This window comes from Macaca nemestrina, chromosome 1 (genome assembly GCF_043159975.1).
Source record: "Macaca nemestrina isolate mMacNem1 chromosome 1, mMacNem.hap1, whole genome shotgun sequence".
Taxonomy (NCBI): domain Eukaryota; kingdom Metazoa; phylum Chordata; class Mammalia; order Primates; family Cercopithecidae; genus Macaca; species Macaca nemestrina.
In genome coordinates, this window is record NC_092125.1 from 140,358,963 (window position 1) to 140,380,292 (window position 21,330).

Below are 21,330 nucleotides of genomic sequence, written 5' to 3' on the forward strand. Positions count from 1 at the left end.
AGTAACAATAAATTGTAATTTCCCTTCAAATTCTTATCATTCTTCTTTTTTTAAAGCACTGTATTCTATATTAAAAGCAGATACATAAAATACCTGTCCTACTTTATAAGTTTCTTGTGTTCCATACTCTGAACAGCATTTTATAAAATTTTAGACACAACAGATTCTTAATATTTGGTGGTAGTGCTAATAGAAAACTAGGGAACCACTGCATTTTTAAATTCCAATGTCCAATGTGCCTTTTCATAGAAGATAAAAAAGAGCTCTGTCTCTCATTTCAGTCTATGTTCTCATGATTCAATCGCAATAGATTTCATTTTTCCTGGGGTGCAAATTCAGTCACCACCCTGGCTTACCAATACCCTGCATCATCTAGTGGCCTGAGAAGGTGAATATAGACTACACAGTATATGGAAAGAATTCACTTGTCCTGTTATCTGAGGAATTTCAGGCAAAACATGGAATCATTAATCCAGAGCCTAATCTTTCTCTATTCTCTTCATTTGCTCCTTTCTTGCTTCCCATTCTGAAGCTTCAAAGAAGCTCCTCTTTAAGTGTACTTTCCCAAGTCACTGCTATGATTTTAACTCAGAGGTGGCTAAGTCAAATGCCTACAGGGACCAGATGGGAAAGATAAATAAATGCTGAGGGCTGAAGCAAGAAAACTAGGAAGTGAGAGGGTCTATAGCAGACCGCAGGACAAGTGCCACACAGAGGTCACACCAGCCCACCGTTGGTGTGTGTGAGAGGCTTGGTTAGCTGATCTAATTTTCAAAAGAGCCAGAAATCTAGATGTTTATGTAAAATGTCCCAGTTTGTAAATATTGGAAGAAACAAAATACAATCTGCCCAGGGCTGACATTAGCAACCTGTGTTCTCATTGGTATTGAATTTAAAGCACTGAAAACACCACAGGTTTCCAAAATGTCCTTGAAGAATGTCAGTTGAATTCTGTGATCTAACCTTACTGTCAAAGCAAAAGAGAAGGGAAAAGATTCTTATCAGGAGTGTGATTTGATGTTGGTCTAATTAGTACATTTTCATTAGTCTAATTAATAGGTTTCCATTCTGCAGTTTTAAAAAAATGTAATAAAGTAACTTTTTTTAGGTAAGAAAGGGGAAATGAAACAAATATATATTCAATTTTAAAAATATATATTCAAATTTGCTTTTATTTATGTAAAAAATTGGCACTGGAAGGATAAATTTAAAACTAAAACAAGTGATTACCTATGGGGGGTTGGACAAGGGAGAGTAAAATTTCTCAATGAATACTTTTAATTTAGTTTTTATTTTTGAACCAGATGAAAAATTACATATTCAAAAATTACAATAAATTTTAAAATAAAAATAAAAAACATTAAAATCACATTTTAAAAATTACCTATTATACGGAGAAGTAGGATAGGTTGAAAAATAGAGACTGGGCATCGTGCCATGTATCTGTAAGTCCTAGGTACTAAGGAGGCTCAGATGGGAGGATTCCTTGAGCCCAGGAGTTCTAGATTATGGTGAGCTATGATCATGCCACAGCACTCCAGCCTAGGTGACAGAGCAAGATTAAAAAAATAAATAAATAAATTAGCATAAAAATAAAAAACTATAACATTGTATGAGGGAAGAAGAATTATAAAAGTTCAAGAAGAAGAAAAGGGAACAATGTTATATTTCTGATAGCTAAATAAATAATCTTATAACTTAAAGGATGATACTCTTTAAATGGTATCAAGGTACATGATACTAAGGTATCAAGGTATTTATATATATTCCACTGGATACACTTAAGAGTTGTATGACAAGTTTTTGGGTTTTTGTTTGTTTGTTTGTTTTGTTTTTTTAGATGGAGTCTCGCTCTGTCATCCAGGCTGGAGTGCAGTGGTGTGATCTCGGTTCACTGCAACCTCCACCTCCCAAGTTCAAGCAATTTTCTGCCTCAGCCTCCCGAGTAGCTGGGATTACAGGCACCTGCCACCACACTTGGTTAAGTTTTTTGCTTTTTAGTAGAGATGGGGGTTTCACCATCTTGACCAGGCTGGTCTTGAACTCCTGACCTCGTGATCCACCTGCCTTGGCCTCCCAAAGTGCTGGGATTACAGGCGTGAGCCACCGCGCCCAGCCACAGTTTTTTGTTTTTTTTTTTTAATGCCAATATTTACAACACAAAACTGAAAATTACCTTCTTTACAATTGTTTAATTTTATGATAAAAATTTTGGATGTTGATATAAAACATCAGAGAATTCATATATTTTTCAAAATTCTTTTGAGAATGTGCAAACAAGAAAGTTGAAAGTCCACTGATCTTGATTTTCCTGTATTGGAACCCACTGGAGTAATTTCTTTGTCTCTGGAAGGCCAACGTTACATTACATGTGACAATGACTAAGAGGCCACAAATTAGCACCTCTGAACACAACCATATGAATTAGTTTTGGATTAGCTAGGTTTTACTTAGAAAAAATGAAATTTTTAAGGGCCATAAGAACAGGCACTAGCACAAGTACATTTGGATGTTTGTAAAGTAGGTCCAGTATATGACATAAAGGATGGCCAGGCCTCTGCAGTGAGAGTTCAGGAGAACATCAGACCAGAGGCAGAAAGGATCTTGCCTAAATTTGCCAAGGCCAACCTGTTTGGATCCATCTTGGGACTCATCCAAGTGGATTTATAGCCAAACTGCAAGTCCAGTGATACAAGAGCTCACTGTACCCACCTGGGTGCAAGGTCCTCAGCATGGGCCCTGGAGGGCCAGGGTCTTGGGGCATGTGAAGACAAGGGAAGCAACTCAAGTCTGAAATGAAAATCTTCTAAACTACTTTTCTCCATTCAAATAAAACATTAATTTCATTTAGTCTTGGGTGATTCTAAAAGGAAACCCGAATAACCATTTCTTCTCATTTGGTTCACATTTTGTTCTTGTTATCCTTGTTTATATCCTTTACCATGAGAAACCCCAGACCACCAGGCCTCCCTCACCTTCCACCTGACCCTCTCAAGGCTCTTCACATCAACTATTCTGAACTCTTCTCAAGACTCCCCAGTTTCTTGAGAAGTCCCACTGTGCCCTCTGTCTATCATCAGCAAAATCCTCTATATCCTCAACTGCTTCTTTAAATATCTCCTGCACCTTCTTGTCCTAACGCCAAGCTGGCTGATTGCTGTGGATGCTATTGTCCCTGCAGCCTTCCCAGCGCCCTCATACCACTGGAGTGGGAGGGAGGTGAGGGCTCTTCCTTGCTTCTTTTTTAAGCTATTCTTCCTCCCTCCTAATTCCTGCCCCTGCCCACTATCTTTTTTAAAACTCATGTCCTCTGATGTTGTCACTCACCTTCCCCATTCCTCACCTACTCACTCACAGTCACTGTCTTATTTATCAAGGACTTTAGCTTTTGCTACTGACATCTTCCCCAGCACCTCCCTTGTCCTAAGTCTTACTGTTTTTAATACACATGCATATAATCTGTATGACAGTCTGTCCTTGACTCTCTTCCAATGATCCTGCCTCCACATCCCTTAGCCATTCACTGCCATGGTCGCATATCCCACCCTAGGTTTCATCACTCCTCCATAGTCTCAATTTCATGGATCCCACTAAAATTACCACATTGTTGTGGTCACCCTGCAGAAGAAGCCAGATGGGCTCCTGCACCTAAAATTTAATTTGGATGTTGAGACTGATGATGCTACACATGCACCAAGAGGGTGTGAAAAGGTTTGTTCACATACTGCAGCTTTCTGGGGAGAGCAGGGCAGGCTCCCAAACTGGTTAAAAAATGGCTTAAGGGAGCAAAGAAAGGAGACTATCTTAGGATGTCATGGTGGTTAAGGGGTAGGACCACAGTGAGGGCTCTCACATATGGGCTGGGTCTTGCGCGGTTTGTACTTCCTGCTGGCATCAAAGGCACCTAGGCTTTCTTATGTTTGCACTGGGGAAACAGGACTGGCAGGGCTTCAAAGCTGTCAGTACATATAAAAAATGGAGTCAGACTTGCAATATAGATATATATTTAGAGACAGTGTCTCACTCCGTTGCCCAGGTTAGAATATATGGTACGATCATGGCTTGCTGCAACCGCCACCTCCTGGTCTCAAGGGATCCTCCCACTTCAGCCCCCGGAGTGCACAGGTGCACATCACCATGCTTGGGACTACAGGTGCACACCACCATGCTTGACTAATATTTAAATTTTCTGTAGAAATAGGGTCTTGCTATGTTGCTCAGGCTGGTCTTGCGCTCCCGGCCTCAAATGATCCTCCCGTTCCAGCCTCCCAAAGTACTGGATTTACAGACACGAGACATTATGCCCAGCCTCAGACTATTATATACCTCCTATATTTCCAGATCATTCTCTCTTTTCCCTAGACTCCTACAACCCCTCAACCCCAGGACAACTTGCAATTTATTGATCCTACCACCTTTTCACTGTCCTTAACCTCTCCATATCCACTGTTCCCTCTTTAATCATCTTAAGTTCCATGGTGAATCATAATCATGCCCTTGCTTATATCCTCAACTTCCTTGCTCTTATTCCTTTGGTAAAATGTGATTAAACAGAATTCTCAGCCTACTCTTCCCAGGAGCTAATTATTGCTGGAGAAAGAAGCACACTCATACTAACTTGTCTCACTTAAATTCATGACCATAAACTGAAGTGGGCCCTACATGACACTCAACAAGCACACAATTATTTTCTGGTCCATTGTCTTCTCATTCTCCTAGATGACATTTTACACCTTCTCTTCCCTTTTCACATAATCTTTCCCACCTCCTCTCAGCTGATAGCATTCCCTTCTACATCTCTAAGAAAATTGAAGCAATCAGAAGAGAACTTCCAAAGATTCCTATTTACCATGCCTACCCACCTGCCTGCCTGTTTCCATAGATAAACAGTCTGTACTCCTGTCTACAGATGATCCTTCCACTTGTGTGTTAGTTTTCAAACGCTTTTTCTCTCTCAAGGACACCACTCCAGCACTTCTCACTTCTTGTTTCCACATGAATTTTCCCGTTTCTTCCAGATCATTTCCATTCAAAACAAGTATTTCTCCCCCCACCACTTTTTTCTTTTTTGTTTTTTGTTTTTTTTTTTTTTTTTTTAAAGAAACAGGGTCTCACTCTGTCACCCAGGATGGAGTGCATTGATGGGATCATAGTTCACTGCATCCTTGACCTCCTGTGCTCGGCCTCTCCCCATTTTTTTTCAATCTTCTTTTGACTCTGCTTCTACCACCAGTCACTGTCCCAGATTTCGGCTCCCCTTTGTAAACAAACTTCTCAAAAGAATTGTTTGTATTAGCCATCTCCAGTTTCTCTCCTCTCATTTTTTTCTTAAACCCACTCCAATCAAGTTTTTCCTCTATTGCTCCACTGAAGGGTTATCAATGGCCTCCATGTCACTAAATCCAACAGTCAATTCTCAGTGCTCACTCACGGAGGAGCACTCCCTGCTAGATCTACGAGCTTCACTCGGCTTCAGGGCACCTCACTCGGGTCTCCCACTTCACTGGCAGCTCCTTTTCAGTCTCCTTGGCTGGCTCATCCACTACCCTGCCTTAAAGCTGCATTGGTCCCCAGAGCTCCATCCTCAGTCATCTTCTATTTACACTCACTTCCTACCCATGATCTTAGGCAGTCTCATGGCTTTAAACGCCATCTAAATGCTGATATCTCTCATATACCTCTAGCTTGGACCACGCTCCTTAATCCTAGACTCATTCACACATACAACTGCCTAATCAAGATCTCCACTTCAATTTCTAATAGATACCTTAAAATGTAACTTGCCGAAAACTGAACTCCTTTTTTGCCTCAAACTTCCTCTACTTGTAGTCTTCTCCATTTCCCTTGTTTTCCCCATAACCTTTATTAGCATTCTTATCCTATTTGATTTTATTGATTACATTTTTATTTATTGCCCCTCTCTCTCATATCCACCAGAGCAAGGATTTTTTCTGTTTTGTTTATGTAACCCAAACAACTTGAATAGTGCCTGGGTACTCATAAATCTTTATTAAATGAATGCATGAAACCATTAGGATTCACCCTTATCTTATTCTGAAATTACCATCTCTTAACCCAAACAAAATCAATGAAAAATTGGTTTGTCTGCAAGCAATAAAATAAGACCAAGTAGCTATAGTTCCAGCTACACGGAAGGATGGCTTCAGCCCAGGAGTGTGAGTCCAGCCTAGTCAACATGGTAAGACCCCTCTCAAAAACAGAAAGAACCACCACCACAACCAAAATCACCGAGGTTTAAAACCTGTGTCTGTGTGTGGGTTGAGGGAAGGGGCAGACATGAAGGTATCTCTTCAGGAACAAGGCACCTGAACAAGGCTTATGTAAAAACCAAGTGAGAAGGAGTAATGGTTTGCTCCTGGGGAAACCGCTTCTCAGAGAAACTGGCCCGAATGAGCTCTAACGGGCCACCTAAACTTTGTTAGCATCACGTTTAAAGGTGGTAGGTGGGGTAAAAAGCAGCCAAAAAAAAAAAAAAAAAAGCTTCTTCCATTACAAGTCACTAGGATCAACAGCTGTTCTCCCAGTAGGGTGGCTCTTTTTTCCCTTATTTGGAACTCATTGTCAAAAGAAAGACACCACACCCAGTGTTATGTAGCCTTAACCGAGTAGCAGGCCACGTCCCAGGCTCCCTGCCTTCAGGACTGTATTTAATTCGGTGTTTTTGTTTTTGTTTTCTTTTGAAATCAGTGTTCCTGGGTGGGGCCAGGAAAACTCTGAAGCTGTCTTAAAAACAATATAAACAAAAAAGTCGGAATTTTTTAAAAGTATATTTTTAAAAAAAGTTGTAGGCCATTCGAGGCTAACTGGAGAGTGGTAGCGGGGCACCGACTTAAGCAGCGGGGCGCCCTGTCCGCGTTCGACGCTGAGCCCAGTCCTGGGGGGATGCCCCGGTCTGCGTCTCCAGCTGCGGCAGACGCCCCCTTCCCTCGACCGCCACCAAGAGCGAGGGAGGATGAGCCAGTCCCCAGGGAAGGAGCCCCAAGCTTCCCCTGAATTTCGAAACAACCCGTCCAGACACGTACTGACTCCAGAAGCAGAGTCCATGGGGAGCGTCGGTGCTGCCGGGGCGGGTGGCGGGACGCGCAGCGAGGCGCAGCGCGGGGAGCCGGAAGCCAGAGCAGACTGCGAAGCCAGCGCGGTCCAGGGGTCGCAGCATCAGCCAGCAAGGCCCACGACCCAATCCGCACAGAGCGTGCAACACCCCCGCTCCCGCGGCGCCCCCTCCCGCCTCCACACGCCTCCCCTTTAAGCTCCAGGCGCAGTCGATTTGTGTCGGCGGAGGCGAGGTGCGACTCCCCTTTATGGCGGAGTCGGCACCAGCCTCTCTGACAGCCGCGGCGGCCGGGCGAACAGAGCAGGAGGCCGGGCCTCCGGTCGCTAGCCGCCCTTACTGCCGCCGGGCCGAGGGGAGCGCGGCGCGCGCCGCGGCGGGGGCGGAGGAGTGGGCGGGCCCGGCCGGGCAGGGGGCGGGGAGGCTGGGGGAGGCGCGGGGAGGCGGGGAGCCCGGCCGCCAGCGCTCGGGTCCGCCTCTGACTGCAGCGCGGCGGGGCGATGTGTGATTACCATGGCGAGGAGTCTCTGTCCGGGGGCCTGGCTAAGGAAACCCTATTACCTCCAGGTAGGCCGGCGGCCGCCCAGCCACCCGCTGCGGGAGCACCCGGCCGTGCGCCCTGCCGCGCAGCGCGGGACTCGCCCCCGCTCCCTTCCTCCCTCCCTGGGTCTGCGCCCGCCCGAACCCCGCTGCCCCCTGCCGTCAGGCACCTGGCGGCGCGCCCTCCCCAGCCCCCTCGGCTGCGCTGCCGACGCCCCCCACCGCGGCCCTCGCGCCTACCGCGCCGCGGCCAGGCGGGCTCCAGGGCCCGGGTCGTCCCGCCCGGGTTCGCCCTTTCACCCTGAGAGCCCCGAGACGTGACCTGAGTACGACCCGCGCTCCGGGCGCTGTCCGCAGCCCTGCGCCCCTCCAGGCGGAGCTCGACGGGCCGCCTTCTCCCTGGTGTTTTCGGGGCTTTCCCCCCTCCCCCGTAGGCCCCCGCAGGTCGGCTGCTCTTGACTCCGTGTCTTGGGTCTTAAGTCGGTGGTAGGAAAGGTGGTGTAGCATTCCTCCATATCTTAGAAAATTATGACAATTTGTCACACCAGTGTTTCACCAGACACCAAAAAGCAGCGTGTGCCTCGTGCCGAGCCCCTTCGTTGGGTCTTTCCATCACACCCAAGATTTAAATGGGAGGTGGAGATCGATAAGCCTGAACCAGGCGGATGGGTGTTTGCTTTTTAAAGGAAAGGGGCTAGTTGCTCGTCTTTGGATCCAAAATACCCCAGCAATGCAAACGTGATTCTCAGTCATGTCGTGTGTACTGTTCGCGTGTTAATTTTTCATGATTTCCCGTTCCACCCTCTGTTCCGCTGCCAGTCTGTGCCTTGGAACCCTACTACTGCCTAAGTGTACTGTTTGGTCACCAGGGGGACCTAGTAGACACCGCGAGTAGCTGAGCGCAAATCCATCACTCCGATGGAAAAACAACTACAAATCAATGCCTTGCGTGGGTCAGCAGTGTTAGCCAACGCTGCATTCAGAGGACAGTATTCCTTTACCGCTTGCATTAAAAGGCCTAAAGATATTGGTAGATGATTTAGGGTCAGCTGGTGCTTTTATAAATTATGAAAAAAGTTGAGAAGATAACCATCATTGGGCAAGTAAATCTTACATTTTTGTTTGAAAATTGTATTAAGTCATTACCCTGAAGCGAGTGATGTACTGCAAATTGGAAGAATGATTTGACAACCCATGATATTAAGCGTGTACGAATAAAACTGAGTCTTTGTAGCAGGCATCACCAATAGTAATTGTGCCCTTGAGTAACACTCTCAGAACCCTGTCTAGAATTCAACCCAGGCCAGGTACCTCTTTGTAGTCTTTTATGTGAGTCAAAAAAAAACAAAAAAACAAAAAAACAAAAAACTCTTACCCGCCAGGCACAGTGGCTCACGCCTGTAATCCCGGCACTTAGGAGGCCAAGGCGGGCTGATTCCTTGAGCTCAGGAGTTTGAGACCAGCCTGGGCAACATTGTGAAACCCCGTCTCTACTAAAAATACCAAAAAAAAAAAAAAAAAGAAAAAAAAAAAAAGAAAAGAAAAAGAAAAAAAAAAGTTGGGTGGGATGGAGGGGGCCTGTGGTGCCAGCTACTCCGGGAGGCTGAAGTGGGAGTATGACTGGAGCCCCGGGGCGGAGATTGCAGTGAGCAGAGATCACGCCACTGCACTTCAGCCTGGGCAACAGAGTGAGACCGTGCCTATTAAAAACAAACAACAACAAAAAAAAACAAAAAACAACAACAGGCCGTGCGCAGTGGCTCACGCCTGTAATCCCCACACTCTGTGAGGCCGAGGCGCGGCGGATCACGAGGTCAGATCATCAAGACCATCCTGACTAACATGGTGAAACCCCGTCTCTACTGAAAATACAAAAAATTAGCCGGGCGTGGTGGTGGGCGCGTGTAGTCCCAGCTACTCGGGAGGCTGAGGCGGGATAATGGCGTGAACCCGGGAGGCGGAGCTTGTGGTGAGCGGAGATCGCGCCACTGCACTCCAGCCTGGGCGACAGAGCGAGACTCCGTCTCAAAAACAACAACAACAACAACAAAAAGTGTTTTACTATGGATATTTTTATACATTCAGAAAACAGAAAAGAATAATGAACTGTCATATGCCTATCAGCCACCCTCATCAATATTTTATTTCATTTCACCTCGCCCAAAACCCTCTTCCAACTGTTATTTATTTATTTATTTATTTATTTAGAGACAGGTCTTCTGTTGCCCAGGCTGGAGTGCAGTGGCGCCATCTGGGCTCACTGCAGCCTCGACTTACCAGGCTCAGATAATCCTTTCGCCTCAGCCTCCTGAGAAGCTGGGACTACAGGCACACACCACCATGCCCATCTAATTTTTGTACTTTTTGTAGACACAGGGTTTCGCCGTGTTGCCCAGGCTAGTCTCGAACTCCTGGCCCCAAGCAGTCTTCCTGCCTTGACCTCCCAAAGTGATGGGATTACAGGCATAAGCCACCATGCCTGGCTGAACCAAAGTATTTTAAAGTAAACCTCAGGCATCACATCATTTCATCTAAGTACCTCAGTATGCATTTCTAGTAGATAAGGGTATTTTTAGATGTAATCATAATACCATTATCATGCCTAACAAAGTTAACAACAATTTATTTTTTCCCACCCCCTTGTAGATATGCATGAACCTGAGATTACTGACTAAATCTGATTTGCCATGGAGTGGGTTTACTGTGATTTCAATGGGTCTCTCTGCAAAAAGCAAAACAAAAAACCCTCCTCTTATTAGCTCGTTTATGCTAGAAATTCTTCTTATGAGGGAAACTAGTTTCATTTCATGTTTTGGAAGAATGTCTTAGAATACAGATGTCTGGTTTAAGTAACTTTTCCTATGAATGAATGTATTATTTTAATTTAGAGTGAGGGTATAACTATTCAGCAGGTATGAGAGATCTTGTTCTGTTTGGGGGTAGGGAAGGGTAAGAGGACAGGAAGAAGTTGGATTTATTTCACAGATAGAGGAAAGAGATGGAGGGCCAGGAAGAGGAGAGAAAGGTTGCAGAGACCAGCTTTGTATACTGGCAGTTTTGCTGTTTATCTTTAACTGGATGGGGTCAAAGACCAGTTATGTCCTGAGGTGTTCAGGCCTTAGGAGCTGTAAGTTCCCTTTTTTCTGCAGTGTACAGGAGAAAACTTCCAAGCAGTCAGCTTACTTGTAAAGGAACTTCATTCTCAGTATTTTTATTAATCCAGTGGCACTTCATAATGCTTTTGGAAAACTGTAGCATTATGCAATTAATGATATAGTTTCAGCCATAATAGACATTCATGAGCTAATGCAGGCACCTTATCACTGTTTATAGCTTTGCTTATATAGCAAAGGAGATTCTACTGCCTGTGAAGAAAAGAACTTGTGTGGTGTATGTGTACAACAGAATATTATTCAGCAATAAAGTGAAATGAAGTTCTCATACACACTGTAACATGGATGAACCTTAAAAACCTTAAATATATGAAACCAGTCACAAAAGATCACGTATTATTTCATTCATATGAGATGTCCAGAATGGGCAAATCTATATAAAGACAAAAAAATAGATAAATGGTTGCCTGGGGGGAAATGGGGAGTAACTACTGATGAATACGAGGTATTCTTGAGGGGGACAGAAATGTTCTAAAATTGATAGTGGTGATGGTTACCCAAGTCTGTGAATATACTAAAACCTACTGAACTTTATACTTTAAATGAATAAATTGTAGGATATGTGAATTATTAGTATATCTCCATAAAACTGTTAAAAAAGGAAAATAAATGAACCGAGTTTATCTCATGAAAGTGGTCCTTCTTCTCTCTGCCTTTTGCTGCAGATTCCACCAAGGCCAGCTTTTTGGTGTAGGGAGCACTTCCTCCAGGGGAGCCGGGCAGGCACACTGTTAGTCTGTGCAGCCTCTCTGTGGGCTAGGAGGACTTGTGACCTGCCTGGAAGAGCCAACAGACATTTACCTGAGCAACAAGCTTCTCATGGCAAGGCATCTTGCCCAGAGCAAGCAAGCTAATTTACAGTTCCGTGTTTTCTAGATATTTTGTTGAAACATTACTTGGGAAATAACACTTCCTGGACTGGCTAAATGATGCAGCACATTGAACAGAGTAGAATCCTGCCTCTGAGATCAGAAACTGTGGGTGTATTAACTGTTTAAACCATTTTTAGAAGTATTTTTCTTCCATGTGCCATTATAGTGCATACTACTTGTGGCCTGCTTGGGTGTGATAACCCAGAATGACACCTGCATTTGTCTGTTTTTAACAGTGTGTTTTCTACAAACTAGGATCTACTTTGTTTAGGGTTTACTCGTAGTCTGAGTGAAGCTGATAACACAGCAACCCTGTAATTTGTTGGTTTTGGTTTAAAATACCTTCTTCCTTCTCACTATTGTTAAGTCCTGAAAGAATGAAAGTTAAGACAATTCAGCATAATTCTCTGTACTTAGATTATACACATTTTCCATTCCAATCATTCTGCCTATGTGTTCTGTTGCATAAGAAAAGTTGGTACAGTTCTAATGGAAATTTGAAGTCCCATATACTTGGGTCCTTTGAAGGTTTTCAAGCCCTTTTGCTTGTAAAGGGCTTAAAGTTTTTGAAGTATCCTCTTGAAAATGACTGCCCTAGCAATTTCAGTATGTGTTCAGTAGGGTTGTCATGAGTGAATAGGTAGTAGGCATGTTCTAACTAGGGTGTTGGCACTTGTTTAACATTTCTGATACCTGGCACTTTGGCTCATATTAGTACAATTTTTCAAACATGACTTCTGTGGATGGTTTGGTTCCTTATGAGTTAATGTGGATATTTTGTGAGATTTAGTGCCAGACAGGGTTACTGATACAGATTAACTGGTAATAGTAGTAATGTCGCCAAATACTGTAGTAAGACTAATATGGCTTTTTGCCCATTTTCAGTCTCCGGGATTATTTTAAATCTAAGGATAATTAGAGCCTATGATTGTTCCCTATCCTCCAAAGACAATAGAGGGAGAAGATCTGTAGTTTGTATAGTTCTCATTAACTTTATTAGACCTGCTGTTCAGAGATTAGCTTTTGCCTTTGCCTGAAACTTAATCTCCAGAACTATGATTAGCTTTCTGAGACTGGTATGGGTACAGAGAGCCATTTGATATTACCATTAGTTGCTTTTGAACCTTTGTTAGAAGCTCAAAGAAATGGTGAATTCTCAGGGAGATTGCATCCTTACCACATTTCTTTCAGAGTGGACCATACAGTAAAAGTGTTTCTTCATTGTAGTCTTCTCAGTGCCTCAGATTTTGTTTTTAAGTTAAAGACTTTAAATGTTTTAGAACCATTTTAAGTTCACAGCAAAATTGAGAGGAATGCAGAGAGATTTCCCATATACTCGTCGTCCTGACACATAAATAGCCTCCCTCCTTTTCTTTTTTTTCCCCCTTTTCTTCTTTTCTTTTCTCTTCTTGATACAGGATCTCCCTCTGTCACCCAGGCTGAGTGCAGTCTGGGTGACAGTCATGGCTCACTGCAGCCTCTACCTCCCATACTCAAGTGATCCTACTGCCTCAGCCTCCTGAGTAGCTACAGGCACATCCCACCAAGTCCAGATAATTTAATTTTTTTTTTTTTAAGAGACAGTGGTCCCACTGCATTGCCCAGACTGGTCTTGAATTCTGTGCAGCAGATCTCTAGAACTTCTACATCCTGCAAAGTCGAAACTCTACCCATTGAACGACTCCTCATTTCCTCCTGCCCCTGGCCCTTGGTGACTACATTCTGCTTTCTGTTTCCATTAGACTGCTTTATACTTCATAAAAGTGGAATCACACAGCATTTGTCTTTTGTGACTGCCTTATTTCACTTAACATGATGCCACCCATGTAGAGTATGACAGGATTTCCTTCTTTTTTAAAGGTGAATAGTATTCCATTGTATGTATATTCCACATTTCCTTTATCCATTCATCAGTCGATGAACATTTAGGTTGCTTCTACCTCCTGGCTATTGTGAATTGTACTACAATGAACATGGGAGTGCAAATATCTCTTTGAGATCTTGCTTTCAATTTTTCTGTATATCCAGAAGTGGGATTGTTGGATCACCTGGTCATTCTATTTTTAATTTTTTTAGGAACCTTCATACTGTTTTCCAAAGTGGTTTTACCCTTTTACGTTCCCACCAACAATGCCCAAGGGTTTCAATTTTTCCACATCCCTGTCAGCACTTATTTTCTATTTTTTTTTAAGAGTGACCATTCTCACGGGTGTGAGTTGATACCTCATTGTAGTTTTTATTCACTTTCCTGATGATTAGTGGTGTTGAACATCTTTTCATATGCTTATTGGCCATTTGTGTGTCTTCTTTGGAGAAAGTTCCTTCTTGATTTGTTGTTTCAGATTGATATTTTTATTCAACAGGGTTATGTGTTATTGAGAACAGAGTTCACCTTTCTTAAGTACAGGGTAAACATGTTTGAAGATATTCTCCCAAGAGAGATTTTTAGTGTATTAACAAGCTTCTGAATTAGTACATCCATTTCAGATGTAGCATGGTATCAGAGTCATAGACTATTAGATCTTAGAGCTAATGCCACAAGTTTTACTCCCTGTCCCCCATTGCTTGAAAATTGGGACTCCTTATTTATTTTAAATCTAAAATGTTGATCAGGCTGCCATCCTATGTACCCTTCTTTGGATCCTGTATTTTTTTTAAAAAGCCATAAAGGATTTTTTTTAGATTATAGGGACATTTGAAAATGGACTGTATATTGGATAGTAGTATTGTATCAATGTTAAATTGTGCTGTATGAGATAGTGTTCTGGTTTTTAGAAAATATAAATTGTAGTTTTTTTTCAGGCAAGGTCTTAATCTGTTGCCCAGGCTAGAATGCAGTGGCGTCATCATGGTTCACTGCAACCTAGCCTTCCGGGCTCAAGCGATCTCCCACCTCAGCCTCCCAAATAGCTGGGACCACAGGCATGCACCACCACACCTGGCTAGTTTTTGTGTTTTTTGTAGAGACCAGGTTTCACCGTGTTGCCCAGGCTGATCTCGAACTCCTGGGCTCAAGCAATCGGCCCACCTTGGCCTCCCAAAGTCCTGGCATTACAGGCGTGAGCCACCACACCCAGCCAAAACTAAAGCCTTTAGGGTAAAAAGTATCATAACGTCTGTAACTTACAGTTACAGTAATAGTTCAGGAAATATTTCAGTATAGTTCAGGAAAATTATAGTTCAGGAATAAATAAAAAATAGTTCAGGAAAAAATGTTTGTATACACATATGCAGAAAGCAGGGTTTCTTAATCTCAGCATTAATGATATTTTGGGCTGGATAATTGTGTGGGACTTTGTGTTGCAGGATGTTTAGCAGCATCTGTGGGCTCTACCTGTTAGATGTCAGTAGCATTCCCCCAGTAGTGACTATCGTCTCCAGACATTTCTTTTTTTTTTTTTTTTTTTTTAAAGAGTGGCCATTCTCATGGGTGTGAGTTGGTATTTCATTGTAGTTTTAATTTCATTTTCCTGATGATAAGTTGTCCTCTGGGGGGCAAAATCATCTACAGTTTAGAATGCCTGATACAGAGAAGGAGAAGGTGGGGGGCGGGGGAGTATTTATGTACATTTAGGAAGGGTGAAAAGGCAAATAAATTAGAACAATGTTAGCAGTTGATAAATATAGGTAGGTATAGGGTATAAGAGTATTCATTGTATTAGTCTTCGAAATTTTCTGTAGGTTTAAACATCTTCAAAATATGTTTGGGAAAAATAAATTAGACTGGATTTTATAGTAATTGGGTATGACTGGAAATGTATGAACTCTGTTCAAAGTTACATCTCTTAATAGAAAAATGAGATTTGACAGAGTATTTTAAGTCAGTGATTAAAGAAAGAATATTAGTTTTGCAGTGCTCCTGTAACAAATTACCACAAATTTAATAGCCTAAAACAACGCCCATTTGTTTGTACCCTGATCTCACAGTTTTGTTAACTTAGAAGTCAGGGCATAGTGTGACTCAGCTGTTTCTCTGCTCCAAGTTTCACAAGGTTGAAATCAGTGTCACCAGGGCTAAGTTTCTTTCTAGAGTTTTGGGAATGATTCGGCTTCCAAATTTTTTACAGTTGTCAGAATTCAGTTACATGTGGTTGCAGGACTGAGTCTCCATTTGCTTGCTGGCTGCTGGCTTGGGATTGTTCTCAGCCTCTAGAGGCCACCTGCATTTCATGGTTCGTGGTTCCCTTTCTCCATCTTCAAAGCCAGCAACTAGGGGTGGAGTCCTTTGTTTCACATCTCTCTGCCTCCCTCTTCTGCCTCATCTCACTAACTCCTCTGCCTTCCTCTTCTGCTTTTAAGAGCTCGTATGATTACGTTGGATCCACTCAGATAATCCAGGATAATCTCTATATTAAAGTCATCTGATTAGTAACCTTAGTTCCACTTGCAAAGTCCCTCCTTCACAGCAGTACTTAGATTAGTATTTGAAATAACCAGAGGGTGGAAATGTTGGTGGCTATCTATAGAATTCTGCCTCCACAGGAAGATATAATTGAATTCTAATAGTAAAAAAAGTAAATATTTCTTAAAATATTTTGTGCCTTTTGTATTAATATTAGGTTTAAAGATGGTACCAATGAAGAGATTTTTATAAGAGAGCTATGATTGTATTAATCCTTCTGGCAATAACGGTGAAAGTTTTGGATATTTATTAAAGGAAGGAAAATGAAAATAGCTGCTAACAATTACATTTGGAAATACTTGTTTTTACCATAAACACTATTCTTTTTTGTTTGTTTGTTTGAGACAGGGTTTCCCTCTGTTTCCTAGACTGGAGTGCAGTGGCTCACTGCAGCGTCGTCCCAGGCTCAAGCAAGCTATCCTCCCGCCTCCCAAATACCTTTTGAATGCATCATCTCATCTTCATTCTTCTGCTGTTACTGTAATTCACATCCTCCTTTTGTCTAATTAGGCCCATTGTAATAGCCCAGTCTGCCCCTTTCAGATCTGTCCTCCACATTGCTTCCAAAGTAATTTGTTCAGGTATCCCTTCCTGCTGGTGAAATCCCTCAGTGGCTTCCCATTGCCTTTAGGAGACTATGCAGAGTTCTGAGCACCACTCTTCATTTCTTGCCCCTTCCTATATTGTTGTTCCATTCCTGCCACTGCCACCAGCTTCCAGTTTCCCAGACAACATGCTCTCATGTGTCAACATGTCTACCCCACCTTTCCTCTTTGCCTTAGAATGTCCTTTCCCCGTTTGTTCTCCATACCCATTCATCTGGTTTATTGTCTTTTTTTTTTTTTTTACTTGTCCTTTAAGTCTCAACTTGAAGAGGAAGTGACCTTTCAGCAATCCCTCCTTAATACTCCACAGTGTTAGTGTACCTCTTGTGTGACCCAAACTGCGAGTGTATGATACCTGGCACGCTCTTCTCTTAATCACTTACAAGACTGAAATGTTGTCAGTGGTTTCCATATCCTTCTTCCATCCCAAACTGTGATCTCTTTGAGAGCTAAAATGTCAGTTTTCTCTCTGTCTTTTGTGGCTAGGGCAGAGCGGATGTTGAAAAAATATTTGTTGAATGAAATGAATCAGCATACATGCTTGTAAATAGACAGAGTTTTATAGAACTGATTAAACTAATTCCTTATCTGAAAGAACGTGTACACAGCAAGTCAAATAGTATAGATGAGCTTATGATACAAACTTTGTTTCTCCTTCCAGCTTATCCTACCCCCAGCTTTATTCCCTAAAGGTAGCCTCTCTTTAACCATTTATATTTTTGGATTTTCTGGTTACTGTGCCTCTGACTTCTATAGCTGTATGTCTAAAGAAAACTGTACACATCCTGGGAGGTGCATAAGATGCTTAATTTGAGTACTGAAAGAAATTATTGCCGGGCACGGTGGCTCACACTTGTAATTCCAGCATTTTGGGAGGCCGAGGTGGGTAGATCATCTGAGGTCAGAAGTTCGAGACCAGCCTGGCCAACATGGTGAAACCCCGTCTCTACTTAAAATACAAAAAAATTAGCTGGGCGTAGTGATGGATGCCCGTAATCCCAGCTACTCGAAGGCTAAGGCAGGAGAATTGCTTGAACCCGGGAGACGGAGGTTTCAGTGAGCTGAGGTCACACCATTGCACTCCCGCCTGGATGACAGAGCGAGACTCCGTCTCAAAAAAAAAAAAAAAAAAGAAAAGAAAAGAAAGGGAATTATTTGAAATTTTATTTATTGTACACTTTTTTTGGAAAGTATATTACCTTTATTAAGTGTTTTCAGTTCCTTGAATATACTTCCTGGAAGAAGGTGAAGTTCTAATTTTGGGGGTGGGAGTGGGAGGGTAGAGAAGTGGGTAAGAAGAATGTCAAATCGTTGGTTCTTTATTTGTATGCTGTTTTTAAAAAACAAAGTTAGCTAATCCCAGCACTTTGAGAGGCCTAAGTGGGTGGATCACCTGAGGTCAGGAGTTTGAGACCAGCCAGGCCAATATGGTGAAACTCCGTCTCTACTAAAAATACAAAAAATTAGCCAGGCGTGGTGGTGGGCGTCTGTAATCCCAGCTACTTGTGAGGCTGAGGAAGGAGAATCGCTTGAACCCAGGAGGTGGAAGTTGCAGTGAGCCAAGATTGTGTAGTTGTACTCCAGCCTGGGCAACAAGAGTGAAACTCCACCTCGGGGGGGGAAATATATATATATATGAATATGAAGTTAACTACCTTTTAGCTGGGTGTGGTGGCTCATGCCTGTAATCCCAGCACTTTGGGAGGCTGAGGCAAGAGGATCACTTGAGCCCAAGAGTTCAAGACCAGCCTGGGCAACATAATGAGACCCCTGTCTCTATTTTTTAAAGAAAAAAGGTAATTACCTTTTTAAAAATTTTTAAACATTATTTTTAGTTGACACATAATTGTACATATTTATGGGGTACAATGTGATATTTCAATACCTGTTCCATTCCTGCCACCACCACCTCATGTACCGTTTGCTCTAGCAATCCTGAAAAACTTCCAGTTTCCCAGACAACATACTGTCTCATGTGTCAACGTGTCTACCCTACCTTTCCTCTCTGCCTTGGAATATCCCTCCCACTTTCTGTCAGCTACACTTTTACTTTTATACTGCCAAAGTTGATAACATTTATATTTTTTCCTATTATACAACCAAGTCTCCATGTAAGTATAATGATCAAATCAGGATAATTAGCATGTCTATCCCCTTAAACTTTTATCATTTCTTTAAACTGGGAACGTACAAAATCCTCTCCTAGCTATTTGAAAATATACAATAAATTATTATTAACTGGAGTCACCCTACAGTGCTGTAGAATACTAGAACTTATTCCTCCTATCTAGCTGTACTTTTGTATCTGTTAACCAATCTTTAGCTCTTCCTCTCTCCCCTGTACCTTTTTCTACCTCTGGTAACCACTCTTCTACTTTCTATTTCTATGAGATCAATGTTTTTAGTTTCCACATATGAGTGAAAACTTGTGGTATTTATTTTCCTGTGCCTGGCTTGTTTCACTTAACATACTCTCCTACAGGCTCATCCATATTGCTGTGAAAGACAGGATTTCATTGTTTTCTGTGGCTGAATAGTATTCCATTACTTTGATTGATTCCCTATCTTGGCTATTGTGAATCGTGCTGCAGTAAACATGGAAGTACAGCTGTCTCTCCATACTGATTTCCTTACCTTTAGATAAATATCCAGTAGTGGGATTGCTGCATTATATGGTAATTCTATTTGTAGTTTTTTTTAAGAACCTCCATACTCTTCCATAATGGCTGTACTAATTTACATTACCACCAACTGTATGTAAGAGTTCCCTTTTCTCTGCATCTTTGCCAGTATTTGTTACTTTCTGTCTTTTTGGTAATAGCTGTTCTAACTGGGGTGAGATGATAGCTCATTGTAGTTTTGATTTGCATTTCCCTGATGATTAATGACTTTGAGCATTTTTTCTTATCCTTGTTTTGACCATTTGTATGTCTTCTTTTGAGAAATGTCTGTTCAGATCATTTGCCCAGCCTGTATGCTTTTAAAAAATATCTTAAAATGTTTATTTTTATGTAAGAATAACTGATGATTTTCTGTATTTTGATGTATTATTGTAAGTATTTCCCTACCTTGAAAAATGCATTCAAAATTATTCTTACATACTTAGAACTTTTATTTTTGTGTAAGTTACAATATACATATAATAGATGAGTATAGTCATAGTTTTACATAGATTACAAATAACTAAATATAATTATATTGGGGATTTGTGCTTATTACTATTTTCCTGAAAGGATTGTACTATCAAAAAAATTTGGAGATCATCATGAGATCATTATGCTCTATATAATAGACGTGTTTTTTTTTTTTTTTTTTTTTTTTTGAGACAGGGTCTAACTCTGTCACCCCAGGCTGGAGTGCAGTGGCGCAGTCTCAGCTTACTGCAGCCTCAACATTGCTGGCTTGGGAGATCCTCCCACCTCAGCCTCCCAAGTAGTTGGGACCACAGACAAGTGCCACCAGGCTTGACCAATTTTTGTATTTTTTTGTAGAGGCAGGGTTTCACCATGTTGCCCAGGCTGATCTCAAACTCCTGAGCTCAAGCAATCTGCCTGCCTCAGCCTCCCAAAGTACTGGGACTACAAGCATGAGCCATCGGACCCAGCTCTCCTCTGTTTTTTGATTTATCAAATTTAGTTAATAATTGCTAACTTGGTGTTAAAAAATGAATATTTAGTTTTCTCACATCATTATCCCTCTCCAGTGTTTGATAGTTGTAATTTTAATTTAACTTATTCTGTTGCTTAACTTGGTAACCTCAGAAATAACAACTGTTTCTTATTTCATCCACTTTTGACAGTCTTTCTTGACTCTCTCCCCTTTTTTAGAAGGGACATGAGAACATGTGCTCCTTTTTCTACCTGTTTTTTCCTCTCTTCTGCTTCTCACTTTCTGTCAGCTACTTTTATTTTACACTGCCAAAGTTGATAACATTTATATTTTTTCCTGTTATACAGCCAAGTCTCCATACAAGTTGAATCTTAAATATGAAAACTATAAATAATATTATATTATTATGACTTGTTAGTTCTTCCATAAAGGAAAATCTCCCTTATAAACTTGAAACCCATTGTCTGCAGCTTATAGTTATTTTCCTTTTATTATAGGAAGCAAGTAGAATTCACAGACCTCAACAATTGCCCCTTGTTTTTTAGCGCATTACTACAAGGATTTGTCCCTTCCCAGAAGCTAGACCATATTTCTGCCAATAGGGAAAAAACATGTGATGTTTGTAAATTCCCTATTAAAAAGTCCCTTGTATTTAGAAATCATGCTTGCTTGCTTTTTGATGTTTCTATTAAAAAATAATAATTTAAAACCTAGCCTTTGGGATCCCTAATGAAGTAACAGAATTATGATTTGAAATCACCATCCATTGGCCACAGTTTCTCCCCGAGCAGTCAATATGCAGTATTTGTCTTTTGCAATAATTACCTGGTTATACTTAGCTGCAGAAAGTGGACTTTTCTGTCATCTGCTCCCCCCCAAATCCAAGTGAATCGAGCTTGTTCTGGAGTTCTAGACCATTCAAATAATAAAAATGACTGTCACCGTCAGGGAGTTAATTGCACGAAGGAACTAGGTATCATTTGATTCTGCGTTTATAGAAAATAGAAGAGGAGTGAGATACTTTTGGCCAGTCTTTCTCTTAGGATCCTGAAATTTA

General features: G+C 41.8%; 1 protein-coding gene across 2 annotated transcripts in view; it reads left to right on the top strand.

Annotated features, from left to right (window-relative positions):
- The first annotated feature begins 7,520 nt into the window (after nucleotides 1-7,520).
- The window catches only part of DIPK1A (divergent protein kinase domain 1A), a 129,206-nt gene continuing 115,396 nt past the window's right edge, over nucleotides 7,521-21,330 (top strand). For both annotated transcript variants that reach the window (XM_011747723.2, XM_071078458.1), the window contains exon 1: nucleotides 7,521-7,639. In XM_011747723.2, the coding sequence (XP_011746025.1) occupies nucleotides 7,586-7,639 (54 nt within the window). In that variant the 5' untranslated portion in view covers nucleotides 7,521-7,585. The remainder of the gene's footprint in view (nucleotides 7,640-21,330) is intronic.